Raw genomic sequence first — 21,713 nt, 5'->3', positions numbered from 1 at the left:
ATGTTGATTTCCTTCAATGGGTGAAGAGAGAGATAATATCCTTTGACATCACAGCTCAACTAAGCAGTAATACAAAGCTAAAATACTATTATTTATAAATTCAAAGTTCTGACTAGTAGTAGAGTATTCATAGAAAATCAAGGACTGAGATAACAGAAATTGGACAGTCAGCTTTTCAGCTAACTGCGGATGCTGTAAATTACTTAAGGTACAGGAAAGAGATATTCTTAGCTATTGATACTGATGCGAATTAAATGAGTTACCCATACCATTCCTTTTCTGACAGACTATAAATAAGCATGGAATGCATGCCCTTGTGCTAAGGAGAATTGCCTAGAAAGAATTGCTATGCATTAAATGTGGCACATTAAATCAGCAAATCATTTAGTTGGAAAGGACTTTGTATTGAGTTGCCCCTTGAACAGTGCTGAGCCGACAATCTACTGCTAGTATATTCTGTTGTCTTCCGTCAAATGGCATTAATCAGTATTTGGGCCCTTTGAGGACACAGAAATAATTTTCTTCTGTGTTGGTGCATCATTAAACTGTACTTCCTGACATTACACAATAATACAGTTTATGCTTTAATCAAAAGTAATTAATTGCTGTTAGCCAACAATCCATTTAAGAATTCGTTTGATAAAAATGCAAATGCACTTGTGCACTGAAATTGTCTTTATATTACTCACACCAGTTTTGTCTCAATAATTAAGTTAAATAGCAGCAGATAAGAGAATTACATTACACATCGTTGATACATTTATTCTTGCTTTATTTGTCTAAGTTTTGTAGCACCAGTAGAATCCAAGATGTCGTTAATTTTGTCCATAGCAAGCTGTCAAAAGGATTAAGTAGTAAGTTTAGTATCAAATGATGATGCTTTATATTTGAAGGTTAAAAAAAACACTTGCATATAACTATTTCACTTGCATTAAAATGTCAGTTTAAAATTTGACTCGTAAGAACTCATAATAGTTAAAGGTGCATAGAAAAGTCATCAACTAAATATCTAAGGAACACCCAAGCAACAAAGAGTTTTCTTTAAAAGACCATGATTAAAGTAATATTCATAGAAATAAATGACACAAGTAGCTATAAGTTTCTTTCTTAATTATAATTATTTACTTATTAGAACAAAGAAAAGTACAGCACAGGAACGGACCTTTGGCCCTCCAAGCCTGCGCCGACCATGCTGTCCGTCTAACCTAAAACTTTCTACACTTCCGAGGTCCGTACCCAGCTATTCCCATCCTATTCATGAATTTGTCAAGATGCCCCTTAAACGTCACTATCGTCCCTGCTTCCTCCACCTCCTCTAGCAGCCACCCACTACCCTATGTGTAAAAACCTCTCCTCACACGTTTCCTCTAAACTTTGTCCCTCGCACCTCAAACCTATGTCCCCTAGTAATTGACTCTTCCACCCTGGGAAAATATTTCTGACTATCCATTCTGTCCGTGCCCCTCATTATTTTGTAAACTTCTTTCAGAACCACCCTCAACCTCTGTTATTCCAGTGAAAACAAACTGACTTTATCCAACCTCTCCTCATAGCTAATTCCCTGCATACCAGGAAACATCCCGGTAAACCTCTTCTGTACCCTCTCCAAAGCATCCACATCCTTCTAGAATTCTGCCGGCCAGATGTGAACACTATATTCCAAGTGTGGCCTGACTAAGATTCTGTACAGTTGCACCAATTTTTATACTCAATGCCCCAGCCGATGAAGGTAAGCATGCTGTATGCCTTCTTGACTACCTTCTCCACATGTGTTGCCACTTTCAGTGACCTGTGGACCTGTACACCCAGATCCCTCTGCCTGTCAATATCCTTAAGGGTTCTGCCATTTACTGTATATTTCCCATCTGTATGAGATCTAATGTTTTGCATAAGCAAATTTGACATACAATTTCTACAGTTATACAGGATTCGTATCACATTCATAATTCATAAATATGGCACAAGGTTCAGAGATGTCCACAAGATCATTTATTGTCATCACATAGGCCCCATTCGCAAAGATTTGAGGTGCACTGTCCCAGTCAGGTCCAAGGCAGTTAAAAAATGTCCAAGCATGATCTGGCCAGTTGAATCCTATTTGATGGACTTTAAGGTCAGATATGATTTGATAGTTCTTGGAGCCCCTGGTGTCCAGTCTTCATAAAATCACAGAATCCCTACAGTGCAGAAGGAGGCCATTTTGCCTATTGGGGTCTGCACCGACCCTCCGAAAGAGCACTATGTACAGATCCATGCCCTCACCCGCTCTGCCCTATCCCCATAAGCTAACTTGCAGATCCCTGGACACTAAGGAGCAATTTAGCTTGGCCAATGTACCTAACCTGCGCATCCCTAAGACTGTGGGAGGAACTGGAGCACCCGGAGGAAACCCACGCAAACCCTGGGAGAACGTGAAAACTCCATACAGTCATCCAAGGTCGGAATTAAACCCGGGTCCCTGTTGTGAGGCAGCAGTGCTAACCATTGTGCCACCGTGTCACCCATTCATGCTCACAAGTTGAAAAGGAAAAGAAAAAGGAATCAGAAAAGGTTGAGCATATTGGGTGTCTTGAAAAGAGCTGCACTGTTGATGGACTGAGCAAATTAGAGCGAAGTGGCAACATGATTTAGTCACAAAGCCTATTCACCAATTTCACTACCCCATCTGATCGAAGATGTGGAAGAGTTGTGTTGGAGAGAACCTCTATCCACAGGAGGGGATGAAGGCATAGTGCACTTGACAAGATGCATAGTAGTTTATAAATAAAAATCCACCAGGTTAGTATGAGTTTTGCAGGCCAAATGGGAGTGCAATATTCCACAACTGAATAGCAGGGAACAAGTGGAAATAAATATAAAGTGGGGATAATTGCGCCAAGGCTGAGATGCCAAGTTTGGCGAGTAGGTCATTTATCGGGTTAGTACAGACTGTAGAGAGGTCTGGTCTTGCAGTTGTACATAAAAAATCTATGTTGTCCTCTTCATTTCACAGAATCACTTTTAGAGTTTCTTATCTTTTTTTCTGTGCCAAATGTTGCCACCTTCTGGACAATGGTCTGCTCTCAACTGTTCCCAAAAGCAGGGATTCCTGATCTTTTTCTGCCGCATTTATCTGCATTTTCCTAATCAGCTGTAATGTTCTTATTTCCTGTCAGTGCGATATTTTATTACGGCATTTTCTTGCTCTAAGCTGTAAATATTTTAGCTCTGTGATTCAGCAGTTAGTTTATTGCTTTAATTAAGATGTTGCAGTTTGAAATTTGTAGTTAGACATTATGTGCAGGCAGCTACAGCCACAGAATTATAATGCCCCAATGCCATGAGCTGGGATATTGTTCATGTCAATTTCAATTAATGCATTTACCTTTGCTTTCGTAATTAAATGACACATTAAATTAGAAACATTGTAAGAAACATACCTGTCCTGATTAGAAAATGTTGCTATTCTTTCATATGGTCTTATGAGCATGGCGAGCAGTTGAAACTAAAATTTCTCTAAGGAACAGAACAATTTCACAATCAGCACTCTAGCATTAAAAATCCTGCTTTTTAGATCCCTTATAATTACTATGCAACAATCAAAACATTATTACAGATATAATTCCTGTATTATCAATGCTCACAATATAGGCATTTTTATTTTTCTCCAACAAGGTCCTATTTGTATTTGATAAGAAGATTTTATGGACCTTAACTAACAAAAGTGAAATTAGCTAAATCAATTTAAAGTCCCTCCATGGTTTTGGATCTCCTAATTTCTGTAATCTCTTTCAGCCCCCTGACCATCTGAGATATTTGTGCTCACTTAGGGGGCAATTGTTCCAAAACATGACTGGGCTGGATTTTCCAATCTCCGAGCCATGTGTTTCTCGGCGCCTGCCGTTCGCTGGCAGTGGGATTCTATACTCCCGCTGGCTGTCAATGGGATTTCCCATTGAAGTCACCCCACGCTGCAGGGAAATGGGCGGGACTGCACTGCTGGTGGGAAGGGTGAATCACAACGGCTGGAGAATTCCAGCCACTGTCATTTCGGGTGGGAAAACAGGTGAGAACCCTGTCAGCTGTTCAAATGTGATTCCCATCGCAATCCATACAACATTTTATTTAAGCTTAGGGAGCTTCTTTTTGAATTCTTCCACATAGCATTTTTTCAGGAGAGGGGACCTAAAAGTGCCCTCAGGGGCACCATCTTTAAAAGGAGCCCTGATCTCAAAGTTTTTAAAAATAAATTTAGAGTACCCAATTCAGTTTTTCCAATTAAGGGGCAAATTAGGGTGGCCAATCCACTTACACTACACATCTTTGGGTTGTGGGGGTGAAACCCACGCAAACACGGGGAAAACGTGCAAACTCCACATGGACAGTGACCCAGGGCCAGGATCGAACCTGGGATCTCAGCGTCGTGAGGCAGCAATGCTAACCATTGCGCCACCGTGCTGCCCCGATCTCAAAGTTAAGTTGAAGGTCCCCCTCCATGGATATTACAGCCTTCCGCATACATGGGCAACATCCCCAACCTTTGACTCCAGAGGAACTACCTCCCCCCATCACTAAATATCCAGGTCACCCCCCACACCATGCAGGCATGAAGGTGATGCGCCCCCCATCCCCCCACCCCCATCACTGGCTTCGGTATCACACCATGGGGTCGCCGACACCTCCCTCCTTTAAGGCCCCTCCCTTTCAGGCCCCCTCCTTAAACTGCCCCCTACAGGCCTCTTTGATATAAATGTTACTTCAAGATTAAGACTATTCCGTGGAGGAATCATTCAAATTGAAAAATTAACTGTTTTTCTCTCCACAGATGCTGCCAGACTGCTGAGTTTTTCCAGAACTTTCTTTTTTTGTTTAAAGATATATTATCTGTTTTAGGATGTTTGACAATGCAGTTAAATTAATTTTTTCTATCATTCATTGCCAACAACAGATATTTACTGCTGAGGCCTTTTCCTGTGCATCAATACTTGCTAGTAGCTTTTGGACTCTGTCGTGTATTCTATCCCAAGCAGGGTGGCTCACTGGATCAAAATAATACCTGTTGAACAAACAAAATACTTTTATAACAGCCATTTTTGGTAAAATTCATCGTGATTTGTCTATTTCGTGATCATTAAATTCGTGGAGATATCTTGAAAATATATATATTAGATTTATATTTGCAAAGTTTACTTATGTTACTTCAAAATTGCACACTTTGGTCATTTCATCCTCCCATGCTTTCACTTCAGAACTATGCTCAAGGAGACCATCAGCTGGATTATAAACTTCCCAATTGCCATGTTTGAAGGTGGTAGGGCTTGTAAAATGCAGTGTGACCTGCCTGCCGTCTGCCTGTCCATCCTGATCTGACACCCGTTTTCAAGGGGGCAGTGGAGGCATTAGGCGGCCCACACACCCATGGGTCTAATGAGGCCTTTAAGTGACCAACACTGTAGATATTTGGGTCACTCACTAGTGCAATCCACAGTAGGGGGAGGCAGGGATGTCCCAGGGATCCAGCAATCGAAGGGATGTCGAAGCCTGAAATACTGCTGAGTGTCTGGACGATGATGTGCCCCCGGGTCTGTTTGTCCCAGAACTCTGCAAAGGCAAAGTTGCGAGAATTATGAAGGGATGACAACTTCCTTCCTCGGACAGCTCGTATTCCTGCCATTGGAACCACATCCTCGGCTGTCCAATCACCTTCTTGACTAGCCACGTCGTTGAAGCACGAGTCTCATTGAATTGAGTCTCCGCCTCAGTTTGTGGACTCTGCACTGGTGTCATTAGCCACCTCTTTATTAGGTACCCCTTTTCCTCGAGGATCTATCCCTATAGATGTTGTTCTCCCTCAAAGGCATCTAGGATATCTGAGCGCCCCAATATGTAACTTTCATGGATGCTCCCCGGGAAATGGGCACACACCTGCATGATCGCATCATGCGCTTACAGTCGATCTGGAGGTTGAGGGAGTAGAATCCCTTGCGGATTTTAAGTGGCAACACGTGATGTCATGGAGACCACAAGAATCGTGCACTGAAAGGAGAAAAACACCAAACTGAGCAGTAAGGATTTCTGAGAAAGCCCTGCCCCTCAGTCCTTCACTCCTCTGGGACCTCGACCTTCGCGTGCACCATTAGTAAAATTGAAACTGCGCCATAAAATTGCAGTCCATTAGGCTGCTAATTACCTCTATTGCTCACCTGCCATGTCCATCCTACATGTCCGCTGCCATTGGCAAAATGCAAAACTGATGTGATGCTGTCTGATCTGATGTCTTCTGTTCAGATTTCTCCCCTGCCTGCCTTTTGATCTTTTCCAAACTGCCATGTAAACATCAACCCTCTGTGCCCCTCAAATGTCTCTGAACTTAAACATTTAGAAGTTTCACGCCTTTTAAAAATATTCTGCTTTTCTATTCTTACTACCAAAGTTATTAACCTCACACTCCCCCACATTATACTCCATCAGCCACCTGTATGTTCACTCACTTAACTTGTCTAACTCTCTTTACGACCTCTATGTTTTCTCTTCACAGCTTGCATTCCCACCTAGGTTTGTATACTCACCAAAATTGGATGCATTTCTTTCAGTCTCTTTGTCTAAAGCTGAGTCCCCAGTACAATTGTTATTCTCACTGTCCTTCATTACCTCCCTATCCTGACCTATAATTGTTCCCAAAGAATTTTAAAGCATTGACCTCATTTTCAAATCCATCCATTTTCTCACCTCACCGTATCTCTCCAGCCTCGTTCAGATATTTGCGGTCTTCCTGCGTACTACAGTCTCTCTCCTCACCTTATTTTGCCCAGCTTTGATGGCAGATACTTTGGCTCCCTCAGCTCAACTCGATGGAAATCCCATCTAAACCCGCTCTACTTCTCTTTCCATCATTAAAATCCATTGCCTATTTCTTTATTCTTATGATCTATTTAATATTCTTTCTCCCCTTATGTAAAATTATAATGATTTAGATGTTAGGGGCATTTATAAAGTCAGGTTGATGTTGCCGTGCATATAAAAGGCATGAAACAATTTGTGCTAGGATATTACATTTTATAATTTTTACCCAAAACCTAGGACAGGATTCTCCTTTTCTGAGACAAAGGGCTAGATTCTCCGATTTTGAGGCTATGCCCAGAGGAAGTGTCTAGTTTTGCAATGGAAAAGTCGGCACCGCCCCGCACTGATGCTCCGCCTGGTTGGGGGTGCTGGCAGTCACGCCATGTAAGGCCCACGGCTTTATCTGCAGATATGGATGGGGAATTGCCGGGTCCATGGCCACGCATGTGCAAGGTGCAACCTGTGGCGGCCGCGCTGTACAACATGGCGCCGGCCACGTGTGGACACGGCCTGCCAAATAGTGCCCTCTGCAACCTCTGAACCAACCCCCACCAGTCCCCCCAGCCCCCGCTGAAGCACCTCCGGTCAGCGGAATGGCTCCTCAACTGTGGCGGCGCTGGGCACAGTCCTTAGCCACCACGCGAGGTTCCCAAAAACTGAGAGGGCACGCGGCCAATGCCGTCGGGAAGTCGGCCCATCGGGGACGGAGCATCGGGGGAGGGCCTCAGGTGACGTCCTTAGGCCATCCCAATGGCATTCTCAGCGTTTACGCTGTTTTTGAGGGGGTGGAGCATCCGAAAAATGGCACCGCCACCAATTTCGGCATAAAAACAGATTATCCGGCCAATCGCCAAACGCGATTTCGGTGTCGCCAATCAGAGAATCCCGCCCTAAGTGTTGCCGCTGGCACAGAATTTGTACAGTTCCATGACACCAAAACTGGCGCCACACCTGGACCGATTCCGCTTCTGTTAAGAGGCTAGCACTGGTGCCATGTGGAACACAGTCGATTCTAAAGTGAAACGGTGCCAGATTTTCCGGTTTCGCGATTGACACTGAGGCTGCTGACAAGCTGCAGGTGCATATACACACTTCATTCCCCACACACACCATCCCAGCCAACAAGGGGGCAGCGAGGAGAGCAGCCCCTAGATTCACGGACGCCGAGCTGGAGACCCTCCTGAATGAGGTGGAGGAGAGGAGGTTTACCTGATACCCCTTTACCTGGTAAGGAGGCTGCCAGCCGCCGGCATTCGCCATGCCTGTGGCAGTTGGCAGGGGTGGTCAGCGACGTGGGCAATGTCATCCGCACCGGCCTGCAATGCCAGAAAAAGTGCACGACCTTCTCAGGGCAGCCAACGTGAGTAGGCAACACTGTGCCCCTGGCACTAACCCCCCCTCCCACACACTCGCGACCGTGCCACCCCCACCCGGAGGGCGGGCGAACCCCCACCCTGCACCACATGGCGGCACCCATACCAGACGCCATGGCCGGGTGCCCTGGCCATGGAGGCCACCAGTTACTCACCCCCTGGGCTGCATGCGTCGGACTGTCTAACACTGTTGTTTCTATTCCCTCCCCCTCCCGAGGAGAAGGCTGCGCACAACCACCAGGAGTGGGAGAACACAGGATGGGGGACCGCCCGACCTGCGGTGGCCCCTCACTGTGGCAGAGCAGAGGGCCCTAGACGTGGCAAGGGAGGAAAGGGAGGTTGCCGAGGTGGAGTTCGCCCATGGGCGAAGAAGTGCGACCCCGCGTAGTTGCGATTCCCCGTGACATAGGTGTCAACCCCCACCAACACCACCCGCACCCCACCCTCAACACCCCCCCCCCCCCCCCCAACCTGCAGTTTAATCATGCATCTTGACTTGTGTCTTGCAGTAGCAGCTAGAAATGGGCGGATACATCTGGTGGACACAGCTACAGCCTGAGCCCCCCCCCTTGAGCCAAGCAGCAATGGGAGCAGCTCGGACACCAGTCCTCCACCCGAGGTTCAGGAGACCCCAGAGCTTGAATTGGAGGATGACACAGATTTCCCGTCAGAGCTGTCTCCAACACCCTCCACCATCCCACAGACACTCACCTCGGCTGGGCACTTTAGTGAAGAGGCTTCTGATACACTGGGCGGAATTCCCCCCCCCCCCCCCCCCCCCCCACCACGCTGGGTGGGAGAATCGCTGAGGTGCCGCGCGAGTCCCGCCATGCCGCCCGGCACCCGCACGCGATTCTCCAACCCACCCCAAACTGGCGCGGCGAGTTTCACGGCTGGCCGCTGGGAGAATCGGCGCTCGCCATTTGTAATGGGCGAGCAGCGATTCTCCGGCCCGGATGGGCCAAGTGGCCTGCCCAATATGACAGGTTCCCGCCGGCGCCGTCCACACCTGGTCGCTGCTGGCGGGAACTGCGCGGGAATGCTGGGGGGGGGCGGACTGTGGGGGGATCAGCACCGGGGGGGCCTCAAAAGGGGTCTGGCCCGCGATCGGTGCCCACCGATCGGCGGGCCAGTCTCTCTGAAGGAGGAACTCCTTTCCTCCAAGCCCTGCAAGATCCATCCGTCATTTCTTGCGGGGCGGCCGCGGGTTGGCGCCGGCCAAACTGCGCATGCGACATCATTTACGCGGCGCTGGCTGTGTAATTTACGCGGCGCCACTTTTACGCTACGCCAAGGCCCGGTGCGCGTAAATGACGCGGCGCCGCTCCTAGCCCCCCGGGGGTGGGAGAATAGGGGGCGAGGAGCGGCCTCCAACACTGGAGTGAAACTCCGGTTTTCACTCCAGCGTCGGGACTTAAGTCTCCCGATGGGAGAATTTCGCCCACTATCTAGTGCGCACCACAGAGTTAATCCAGTACAGCAGGTGGAGGTTGGAACACCCGAGGGGACGGACGGTCAGAGGGCAAGTTGACCCCAGGGACTATTTTGACGGGTTTCGGGCTTATGGAAGAGACATTCCCATCGATTGTGGAGATGCAGTCGCAGAGCCAGGGACTACATGAGGGGATGTCGGCGAGCATCCAGTACCTGCAGATGCAGTTGGAGGATCCAACCGTGTGCAGCAGCAGGAAGTGATGCCAACAGTGCGTGCCACCCAGGCCAACACCACATGGGTGGCGGTGGAGGCATTGGGGATAATGGTTTTGGCTATGGATAAGCATGTCCAAGATCTGGGGGAATTCTATGCAGGTGCTTACTGAGGCCCAGGGCAGGGTTGCCGCCTCACAGGCAACCATGTGCCAGAGCCACCTGGACATCGGCGAGGCGTTCCTGATCCACGCCAAATCACAGCAGCACGGTAGCATGGTGGTTAGCATAAATGCTTCACAGCTCCAGGGTCCCAGGTTCGATTCCCGGCTGGGTCACTGTCTGTGCGGAGTCTGCACATCCTCCCCATGTGTGCGTGGGTTTCCTCCGGGTGCTCCGGTTTCCTCCCACTGTCCAAAGATGTGCGGGTTAGGTGGATTGGCCATGCTAAATTGCCCGTAGTGTCCTAAAAAGTAAGGTTAAGGGGGGGGTTGTTGCGTTACGGGTATAGGGTGGATACGTGGGTTTAAGTAGGGTGATCATTGCTCGGCACAACATCGAGGGCCGAAGTGCCTGTTCTGTGCTGTACTGTTCCATGTTCTATACTGTATGTTCTATGCTGTACTGTTCTATCTCTATCATGGCTCGAGACATCGGTGGCATTGTCCAGGCGCTAGCCAACATGGCACAAATACAGAGGGAGGTGGCCTAGTACCAGTGTAAGATGTCACAGTCACTGGCTGATGTGACACAAAACTCCCAAGGTGGTGACACGGTCACAGCGTGATGTGGCGCAGTCCCAGACGGAGATGGTCCATTCCCTGTGCTTCATGGCCACGAGCGTGCGGACTCTGGTTGAGACCAGAGTGGGCCCCCAGGACTGGCTGTGCCAGTGGTGGGGGAGCCTCAGGGGATAGCTCAGCTCGCACCCGTGACCCATGGATTAGCCCAGGCGTGATCGGGCACCCGAGGGAGGAGGAGGTGATGGGGCACGTGCTGGTGACTCCCTTGGGGGAGGTGCTAGAACACTGCAGCACCTGAAACCCCGCCCCCCTCATCTCCCTGGCATATATGGTGAGCTAAACAGGGCGGCACAATAAAACCTGGGACACCCGAGCAGCAGCCGGCCCATCCAGGCCCAGTCACCACAGAAGACGCCCACCAATGAGCCCCTCGCAGAGCGGGAATCACAGCAATGCGCCTCCACTCCTGCTGTACCATCTGGGGAACCATCTAGATGAAGCGTTAGGGCCCATAAGGCTAGAAAGTTGGACACCAGTTAAGTTGACATGGGTGCAGGGCACAGTTTAGTTATAGGGGCTACGGCACAAACCTGTAAATATTTGTTCACATTAAACACCTGTTACCTCTGTTACAACCTGTGTTGGTGCTCTGGCAGATGAGTGGGAGGGATGGGCTGACCAGAGAGGCAGGGTGGGGTGGGGGGGTGGGCGGAGTATGGGCAGACTTTGTGGGTGGCCAAAGCAGCGCCTTGATCATGCTCATACTCCTGATCACTGTATAAGCATTGTTGTAGCAGGCCTCCGCATCGGTCTGCGGCCTCCAGATCGGTGTCATCAGCCATGGCTGCAGTGGGTAACCTTTGTCACCCAAGAGCCAACCGGGGAGGTATTTCGAACATGTCAGGAACCGTCGAGTGTGACAGGATGAAGGCGTTGTGCACATTGTGCAGTTATCGGGCACAGAGGTGAATGATGCACAGCTGGTGGTCACATATCAGCTGCATGTTCATTGAATGGAACCCCTTTCAGTTTCTGCAGAGCACCCGGTCATCTGCAGGTGCTCATAGGGGGACATGCATCCGTCAATCGCCCCTGGACCCGGAGCATCCCATCGATGGCAGTGAACTCAGCTGTCAGGGCATCCTGGTGGGCTCGGGCCACGTTGAAATGGATGTATTGAGCCGCCTGGGCATACAGTGCCTCCGTGACGGCACAAATGCACCTGTGCACTGAGGTCTGTGAGATACCGGGCAGGTCCCCATTCAGCGCCTGGAAGGACCCTGTCGCACAAATGTTTAGGGCGACCATTGCCTTGACAGCCACCGGGAGCGGGTGTACTTCCCCATATCCCCGCGGTGCCAGGTGTGCCATCATCTGGCAGATATGTTGCACTGTCTCTGCTCAGCCGGAGGCTTCGATGGCATGCACTGTCTCGTAGATCCTCGAATCACAGGCGCTGCCGGTACACGCGAGACCTCATGCAGCGCCTCCTTGGCACCTCCTCCTCCTCAGCCTGTTGGGCGGCTGGCTCTCCATCCTGGGCGGCTGCCACCTGTTCCTTTGTGGCATGCTCCACTGTTGCAGTTTCCTCCGCTTCGAGCAGCTCCAACTCGTACAGCTGCAGTACATCTCTCAGGCCTGCGGCAACTAGCAGGAAGGCCACCACTGCTGGTTGAATTCCAGTATCCATTGTCTGTCGAGGTTGAATGGCCCACACGTTAGCATGGGGCGTACCCCCGTGCCCAACCAGGTCTACTGGGCTACATGGTGACCCTGGTTGGCACTGCGGACTCTGTCCCATATGTTTCCACCCCCCCATTCATGGCCCCGTCAATGCCCAGCACAGTGGGGGCCTCTGGCCCTGATGCTAGGGCTACCATTGGCTGGCACTGTCCTTGCCAGCGATATGCTCCCAGGCCCCCACCTCGCGTGCCCGTAGGGACTACTGTGGGCCTTGCCCTGGATGGGCCGCTGGCGGGTGGCGACCGGGTGGGGAGGAGGGTGTGGCAGAGTGGTTACCCATACGGCCGGTGTCGCGCTGCAGATCCAGGGGGCAAGGTGGGTGGTCAGTGGAATGTGTAGCAAGATGGCCGCTTTACAGGCCTCGGTAATGGCGGTCTGTGACTGTACACTGGGCCTGTTCCCCTGTCACCCACCTCACTGGCCCTGGCAGGGCTCCTCCTACCCCAGATAGCTTGGTTAGTTTACAGCGCGGCAGCCCATAGTCGCTCCTCTCTGTGCCCTGCCTCCTCTCTCTCCCTCATCAGCCACGGTGCAGGTTTCACGATTTTTAAAAGCAAAAGTGAACCATACCATCGGGAACTTGGCTCATTGGAGGAGGAGAATCGTGGAGGAGGCCCTGGAGAATACCGGGTCAGGGCCGCGAATGATATGCAAACGGTGTTTACTGTATGTGTATTTCGGAACGCATTGACGCCGCTGTTGAGGTGACGGAGAATTGCGATTTGGCATCAAATTAGTGCCCGTCGCGATTTTGGCGTAGGAACCTATTCTCCACCCAATCGAGTTTCCCGATTTCGGCGTCAGCCAACGGAGAATCCCGTCCTCCTGGTCTTTTATCTGCAAATAAAATTATGCAGTTAGCAGTGTTTTCATTACCTGTTGACCTGACTTCCCGATTTTTTCCTTGAACAAGTAGAAGATGAGCAGGTATCACTTGGATCTTTTCGAATTGTGGAATTCAATGGATAACTAATAAGTTCCTCTGCTTCACTAGACAGTTCATCCCATGTAATAGGTTCTCTGGCACTCAGACTCTAGGATTGAAAAAGATAAAAGTATTATTTTATCTGAAAATTAAAAATAACATGAATGCTGTCAGAACATGTTGGCCCCTATCACTTGTGTAGATTAGATTGTTCCAAAATTCCTTTTCTACATTAAGATGGAAAAGCTACTTTAATTTACCAAAAGTGGAAAGGAGAGTTAACCTTTTCTCCATTTTTAGTATAAAGAGGTGAAATCTATAAACACAGCATAAGCCCTGATCATTTCTGTCTCTGATTGTCTAAATATTAAGTGAGAAACGCAATGAAAACTAGAACTGGGAATTTCTACTGGGCTGAAACCTGGAACAGGTAAAGGACATAATTTTGCCCAGACAACCCAATTGAGCATTCCTTATCATAATTTCCAGGGTCAATCTAATTTAAATATTTGGAGCATGCTCCAGGCATTCAACAACATCGTTGGCATATGACTTCATCATTAGTGCAGGGAAACTAGTATTTTGCTACAGGAATTGCTACAGGATTTGCTACAGCAAAGGGCGGGACGATGGCACAGTGGTTAGCACTGCTGCCTCACAGTGCCAGGGACCAGGTTCAACTGTGGTCTTGGGTGACTATCTGTGTGAAGTTTGCACATTCTCCCTGTGTCTGTGTGGGTTTCCTCCGGGTCCCTCCCACAGTCCAAAGATGTGCAGATTAGGTGGGTTACAGGGATAGGGTCAAGGTGTGCCTCTGTAGGGTGCTCTTTCAGAGGGTCAATGGGCTGAATGGCCTCATTCTGCACTGTATGGATTATAATTAATGGCCTCTAGCATTTTAGGGTGACATCCCAGGCTGCTGAGTGAGGTAAGAGAGGAAATAGCAGGGGCACTGGCAATAATTTTCAATTCCTCTCTGGCCACAGGAATGGTGCTGGAGAACTGGAAGTTGGCCGATGTGGTACCATTATTCAAGAAGGGAAGAAGGGATGAACCAGGAAACTACAGGCCTGTCAGTTTAACCTCAGTGGTCGGGAAACTATTGGAAGCAATTCTGAAAGTCAGAATTAATCTGCATTTGGAGAGGCAGGGATAAATCAAGAACAGTCAGCATGGTTTGTTAAGGGTGGTCATGTCTGACCAACTTGATTGATTGAGTTTTTGGAAGAGGTGACCAGGTGTGTAAATGAGGGAAATGCAGTTGACATAGTCTACTTGGAGTTCAGTAAGGCTTTTGATAAAGTCCACAAGGGAAAGTGATAGCGAAGGGATCTAAGGAAATTTGACAAATTGAATCCAAAATTGACTGAGTGGCAGGAAGCAGAGTGTGATAGTCAAGGGTGTTCTTCTGACTGGAAGCCTGTGTCCAGTGGGGTCCCACAGAGATCAGTGTTGGGGTCCTTGCTGTTTATGATTCATATAAATGATTTAGATATGATGTAGGAGGGTTGATCAGTAAGTTTGCGGATGATACAAAAATTGGTGGTGTGGTAAATAGTTAGATTACAAGAGGATAGACAGGCTGGTCAGATGGACTGATCAGTGGGAAATGGAATTCAATCAAGTGTAAGATGATGTAAGACAATGCACTTGAGCAGGACAAACAAAGCAAGGGAATACATGATAAATGGCAGGATCCTGGGAAGCACGGAGGATCAGAGGGATTTTGGTGTGCATGTACAGCCGTCCCTTAAGGTAGCAGAAAAAGAGGATACAGTAGTTAAGAAGGTATATGAGCGATTATTAGCCGAGGCATATAGTTTAAAAGCAGTGAGGTTATGAACATAGAACATAGTGCAGAAGGCGATCATTCGGCCCATCGAGTCTGCACTGGCCCACTTAAGCCCTCACTTCGTATCCCCGTAACCCAATAACCCCTCCTAACCTTTTTGGTCACTAAGTGCAATTTATCATGGCCAATCCACCTAACCTGCACGTCTTTGGACTGTGGGAGGAAACCGGAGCACCCGGAGGAAACCCACGCAGACATGGGGAGAACGTGCAGATTCCGCACAGTGACCCAGCAGGGAATCGAACCTGGGACCCTGGTGCTGTGAAGCCACAGTGCTATCCACTTGTGCTACCGTGCTGCCCACGAACTGTATACAGAACTTCGGACACAGCTAGAGTATTGTGTGCAGTTCTGGAACCCACATTAAGGAGGGATGTGATAGTACTGGAAAGGGTGCAGAGGAAATTTACCAGGATGTTGCCTGGGCTGAAGCCATTTAGGTATGAAGAGAGATTGGATAGACTTGGATTGTTTTAATTGGAGCAGGGGTGACTGAGGGGGGACAGGATTGACATGTATAAAATTATGAGGGGCATAGATAGACAGGAACAAACTTTTTCCCTTGGTGGAGGGGTCAATTGCCAGGGGACATAGATTTAAGGTAAGGAGCAGGAGGTTTAGAGGGATGTGAGGAGAAACCTTTTTACCCAGAGGATGATGGGAGTTTGGAATTCACTGCCTGAAAGGGTAGCGGAGGCAGAGACCCTCATAACATTTAAGAAGTATTTAGATGTGCACTTGCGATCCCAGGCATACAAGTTTATGGACCAAGTGCTGGAAAATAGTATTAGAATAGTTAGGTGGTTGTTTTTGACCGGCGCAGACGCAAATGGACCAAAGGGCCTTTTCTGTGCTGTCTGATTCTATGACATACAAGAACATTAGAACTAAGAGCACAATAGGTAATTCAATACTTTGAGCCTGCTCCGCCATTCAATACAATCATGGGCTAATCTTGTCTCCACCAGCTTTTTGCCAGGTTGGCTACTACCTGGGCAGCTTCATAGATCCAGATCAAAATTAAAGGAGTAGAATTAGTACGTCCACTTCATGTACATTGGGATCATCATTTGTGACCTGTCTGTGCTGCTTCTGAACATGGCAAGAAGCACGTCAAACTGATATAGCCTGGTTGTAGCAAAACCCTGTGTGCCCTCATATTGCTCTCCGTAGTGCTGTCGGCAGCCTCAATGCGCCGAAGGAGGCCCTGTAATGTTGTGACAAAGTATGTGCTCCAGGAAGTGTTCTTTGTCAAGGCACTTCCTATAAGGGAAGCTGCAGCAGAGCATCGCAGGCTGATGGACAATCACTTTGGAAAAGTAAGGCTGGATTTTCTGGCCCCATCAAAGTCAATGGACTTTGAATGGTTTTTCGTGACACGGCTGGAAATTCCCACCCTCAGAGCCATGGGAGATGTCATTGTGTGCCAGGTAAAGAGCAGCCGACTTCAGTGACACCGTCTGGGAGACACTGGTGAGACAAATGCAGGCCAGGAGGAGACACACAAGAATGATCCCGGGAATGAAGGACTTGTCATATGAGGAGTGGTTGAGGATTCTGGGTCTGTACTCGATGGAGTTTAGAAGGACGAGGGAATATCTTACTGAAATTTATAGACTACTAAGAGGCCTAGATAGAATGAACTTGGAGAAGAAGTTTCCACTAGAAGGAAAAATTACTACAGCCTCAGACTGAAGGGACGATTCTTTAAAACTGAGATGAGGAGGAATTGCTTCAGCTAGAGGGTGGTGAATCTGTGGAACTCATTGCCACAGAAGGCTGTGGAGGCCAAATCACAGAGATAGATAGGCTCTTGATTAATAAGGGGATCAGGTTTACAGGGAGAAGGCAGGAGAATGGGGATGAGAAACATATCAGCTATGATTGAATGGTGGAACATAATCGATGGGCTGAATGACCTAATGGTCTTAACATGGACTGGATTTTCTTCTGGGGCTGAGAACCCGATGAAGGGGAACTTTTCAGATACGCACCCACACTGTCAGAAGCAGACCCACAATTTTTCAGTGCGAAGCCTAACAAGCTCATTAATAGCCAGAGAACCACTTTCAAAAGGTTGATCAAGGGTGGAATGGCAAACTGTCTGCGCAGGCTCCCCAGGTTGGAGGGCTAATAGGAGGCCTTTAGCAGTTAAAAATCAGCTGTCCCATTATCCAAGATGAGAGTTGCCACTGTATGTAGGAAAGAGAGGGCTCCTGCACCTTGAGCCTCACACTGAATACTCCTAAAAATATATTTAAAAAAAGAGTCCACAGCCATAATTGTGGCATGGTGGAGAGTGTTTAAAAAGACCACTGGAACACACTCCCTCAGTCTGCCGCTGGAAGGTCATTTTCTCTCACCACTCACGGTTCGGTCACCAGAGGAGGATTGCCTGTCAACTGGAAACTTCCAATGAACATCAATGGGATCTTAATAGGGTACGGAATTAATTTTATTGGCTTTCTGCAGGTGAGTAAGTTGCCATTCTGCCCTCCATCTCGCATTTTTGAAAATGGCTCTGGGTCGGACGCATGCCAGCAAATTCGCACTGCAAACCAGTGGCGAGAAATTCTAGGTTCACCCACCATTAGTATGACCCCTATCAGGCTTGGAAAACCTTCTCCCTTGTTCCCATAGGGGGTGGGAAACCTTCAAGGTAGAGACTTTGTTAATGCCCAGATGTTTTCCCTGATAGGGAATAAATTCAGAATATAGTTCAATGATCTTACTCGGGTAAGGTGGGCAAGGTGAATGAATACATCTTTACATCACATCTCATACCCAATACTCATACTGTTCAATGCACCACACTTCCATCACTTGCCAACCAGCACTCCCTGGAACTCAGGACTCATCCCTAGTATAGCTGTACAATACCACACCCACATACACTTTCCAATCATGTCAGCCACCTTCCATGTTGAACACCACTTGGACAAAGTATTAATTGTAGTACAGGAATAGAATGCACTCTGGATGGAAGACATCAATGTTCATCACCAGGAGTGACTTGGTAGCACAATATTTACCAAACTAGCCAAATTCTGAGAGAGCTGCAGGATATGCACTGTGGCTTTGAGAGAATCAATACAAGGAAATATTTCCTTGATCTCATCCTCACCAATTTACCTGTTGTAGATGGACCTGTCCATAATAGTTTTGGTAAGAGTCTGAGGACACCCTCCAACATGTCTGTGGCACAAACCAAAATGCAAAATAGGATAAATTCAGAACAGATCTTGCAGCTCCAAAATGTTATCCATGTGTATGGTGGCAATCACCATCAGCAGACGTATAATCCACCACAATCTGAAAGCTCATGGCCCAGCATATATCCCTTACTCTACCAGTACCATCAATCTAGGGGCCCAACAGCAGTTCAGTGAGGAGTGTAGGATGTCATGGGAATTCCCTTTAAGAAATGTTTTTGTCTTATCACATGGCTTCAGTGCTGTCATTGTGTGGGTGAGGCTGGGTTGTGGCTTTGGGAGTTTTTACTTTTGCTTTGAGTTTTGGAGCTGGGCTGTGCCTCTGTGGGTTTTATTTTTGCTTTGTGTTTGGACTGGTTTTGACACTTGAAAGAAGTGTCGCTCTATCTTCATTTTAAAAGCTGTTTCCAGACTGCTTGATAATTTAAAAGAAATAATTGCTTTCTGGAAGGAATTCAAACCTGCTGTTTGAAAAGGGAACAGAGTATCAATAACAAGTCTTATACCTGTAAGAATGCTGTGTGCTGGACCACACCTTTGAAAAGGTGTTTCTGAATTTACTTGGATTTTGTTATTGAATTGGAACAGTTAAGGGGGAATTCATTAAGGGTTAGATCAAGAGCAGTTCCATACTCCCTGTTTGAACATGTAGGGAGCGTACTTGGGCGCCTGGAAAGTCTCGGTAAAATTCGTGGGGTGTGCTGTACATATTATCCCTGACTTTAAACTGGAAAAATCAATCAGTCTATATGGAGATTATAAGCTAACAGTCAATTGGGTCTTCAAGCTAACCAGGTACCCACCCCATGCCTTGGATCAAAGACCTGTGCGCCAAGTTAGCAGGTGGCCAGATGATCAATAAATTAGATATGAGCCACACCTATCTTCAATTTGAATTAGATGAAGCTGCCTGCAAGCATGTTTCGATCATCGCGCACAAGGGTCTGTGTGAATATACTCACTTGCCCTTCAGGGTCTCATCAGCATGTGATTCAAATATGGACAAAGAGCTGAATTCCAGAGGGGAGATGAGAGAGACTGTCCTTGGCATCAAGGCAGCATTTAATCAAATGTGGCATCAAGGAGCCCGAGCAAAATTGAAGCCAATGGGAATTGGGGAGAAAATTCTCCACTGGTTGGTGTCATACTGAGCACAAAGCAAGAAGATTGTGGTTTTTGAGGCCAAACATCTCCAATCAAGGACATTGCAGCAGGGACCCCTCAGCCATGATCCTATTCGAATGGCAGACAGGCTTAAGGGGCCACATGGCCTACACTTGCTCCCAATTCGTATGTTTGTAGTTGCAACTTCAATCTATTGTTCCTTAACAATTTTTGACATAGAGGGTGGTAAAGGAAGTGGTAAAGAAGTAGCAAAGACTGTTAATGAAGGTGGCCTTTTCTGACTTTTCAGGTAAGAGGATTAATGAAGTAACTGCAAGTATTGACCTGTACCATGGCCAGCTGTGGTTCATTCTACGGCAGAATTCTGCTCGTTTCTCTTTTTGTTAAATTCTTTCTCATTTGATGATGCCCCTTCTTATTGTGCATCTCCTCCAACTCCAATCCTTTTTTAAATTGCCAAATTGCGCAAAATGTAGCAAACTACAGTTACAAGACATAGAAGCAGAATTAGGCCATGCGGCCTATCGAGTCTGCTCCGCCATTCAATCATGGCTATTTTTTTCAACCCCATTCCCTTGCCTTCTCCCCATAACCCCTGATCCCCTTATTAATCAGAACCTATCTATCTCTGTGTTAAAGACACGCAGTGAATGGCTTTCATAGCCTCCTACGTCAAAGGTTCCACAGATTCATCACCCTCTGGCTGAAGAAATTCCTCCTCATCTCCATTTTAAAGGGTCGTCCTTTCATAGATACATTGATGCATAGAAGATAGGAGCAGGAGGAGGCGTTTTGGTCCTTCAAGCCTGCTCCGCCATTTATCACGATCGTGGCCGATCATCCAACTCAACAGCCTAATTCTGCTTTCTCCCCATAGCCTTTGCTCCCATTCTCCCCAAGTGCTATATCTAGCCGCCTCTTGACTATATTCAATGTTTTAGCATCAACTATCTCCTGTGGTAATGAATTCCACAAGCTCACCACTCTTGTGTGAAGAAATGTCTCCTCATCTCTGTCCGAAATGGTTTACCCTGAATCCTCAGACTGTGACCCCTAGTTCTGGACGCACCCATCATTGGTAACATCTTCCCTGCATCAACCCTGTCTAATCCTGTTAGAATTTTATAAGTCTCTATGAGATCCCCCCTCATTCTTCTGAACTCCAGTGAGAACAATCCTAACCTAGTCAATCTCTCCACATATGACAGTCCCGCCATCCCTGGAATCAGTCTGGTAAACCTTTGCTGCACTCCCTCAAGAGCAAGAACATCCTTCCTCAGAGAAGCTGACCAAAACTGCACACAGTACTCCAGGTGTGGCCTCACCAAGGCCCTGTATAATTGCAGCAACACATCCCTGCTTCTGTACTTGAAACCTCTCGCAATGAAGGCCAACATACCATTAGCCTTCTTTACCACCTGCTGCACCTGCATGCTTACCTTCAGCACAAGGATACCCAGGTCCCGCTGCACACTCCCCTCTCCCAATTTACAACCATTCAGGTAGTAATCTGCCTTCCTGTTTTTGCTTCCAAAGTGAATAGCTTCACACTTATCCAAATTATACTGCATCTGCCATTGATTTGCCCACTCGCCCAACGTGTCCAGATCATGTTGTAGGATCCCTGCATCCTCGACACAGTTCACCCTCTCACCCAACTTGGTATCATCTGCAAACTTTGAGATGTTACATTTTGTTCCCTCATCCAAATCATTAATATATATTGTAAATAGCTGGGGTCCCAGCACCCGATCCATGTGGCACCCACTAGTTACTGCCTGCCAATTTGAAAAGGACCCATTAATTCCTACTCTTTGTTTCCTCTCTGCCAACCAGTTTATTTATCCTTCTCAATAGACTTCCCTCAGTCTGAGGTTGCACCCTCTGGTTCTAGTTTTTCCTCCTAGTGGAAACATCCTCTCCACATCCATTCTATCCAGGTCTCGCAGTATCCTGTAAGTTTCAATAAGATCCCCCTTCATCTCCTAATCTCCAATGAGGACAGACTCAGAGTCCTCAACCGCTCCTCACATGACGAGCTCTTCATTCCAAGGATTATTCTTGTGAATCTTCTCTGGACCCTTTCCAAGGCTAGCACATCCTTCCTTAGATACGGTGCCCAAAACTGCTCATAATACTCCGAATGGGATCTGACCAAGCCTTATACAGCTTCAGAAGTACATCCCTGCTCTTGTATTTGAGCCCTCCCGACATGAATGCTAATATTGCATTTACCTTCCTAACTGCCGACTGAACCTGTATGTTAACCTT

The 21,713-nt window shown here is 47.7% G+C and overlaps 1 protein-coding gene across 2 annotated transcripts in view; it reads right to left on the bottom strand.

The window, feature by feature from the left end:
- Positions 1 to 755: 755 nt before the first annotated feature.
- LOC119970281 (spermatogenesis-associated protein 6-like) overlaps positions 756 to 21,713 on the bottom strand; it is a 131,212-nt gene continuing 110,254 nt past the window's right edge. For both annotated transcript variants that reach the window (XM_038804652.1, XM_038804651.1), the window contains exons 11-14: positions 13,205 to 13,362; positions 4,936 to 5,035; positions 3,420 to 3,495; positions 756 to 835 (exon numbers count right to left, since the gene is read on the bottom strand). In XM_038804652.1, the coding sequence (XP_038660580.1) occupies positions 3,460 to 3,495; positions 4,936 to 5,035; positions 13,205 to 13,362 (294 nt within the window). In that variant the 3' untranslated portion in view covers positions 756 to 835; positions 3,420 to 3,459. The remainder of the gene's footprint in view (positions 836 to 3,419; positions 3,496 to 4,935; positions 5,036 to 13,204; positions 13,363 to 21,713) is intronic.

Source organism: Scyliorhinus canicula, chromosome 8 (genome assembly GCF_902713615.1).
Source record: "Scyliorhinus canicula chromosome 8, sScyCan1.1, whole genome shotgun sequence".
NCBI lineage: Eukaryota > Metazoa > Chordata > Chondrichthyes > Carcharhiniformes > Scyliorhinidae > Scyliorhinus > Scyliorhinus canicula.
This window is presented reverse-complemented; position numbering and strand designations above follow the sequence as displayed.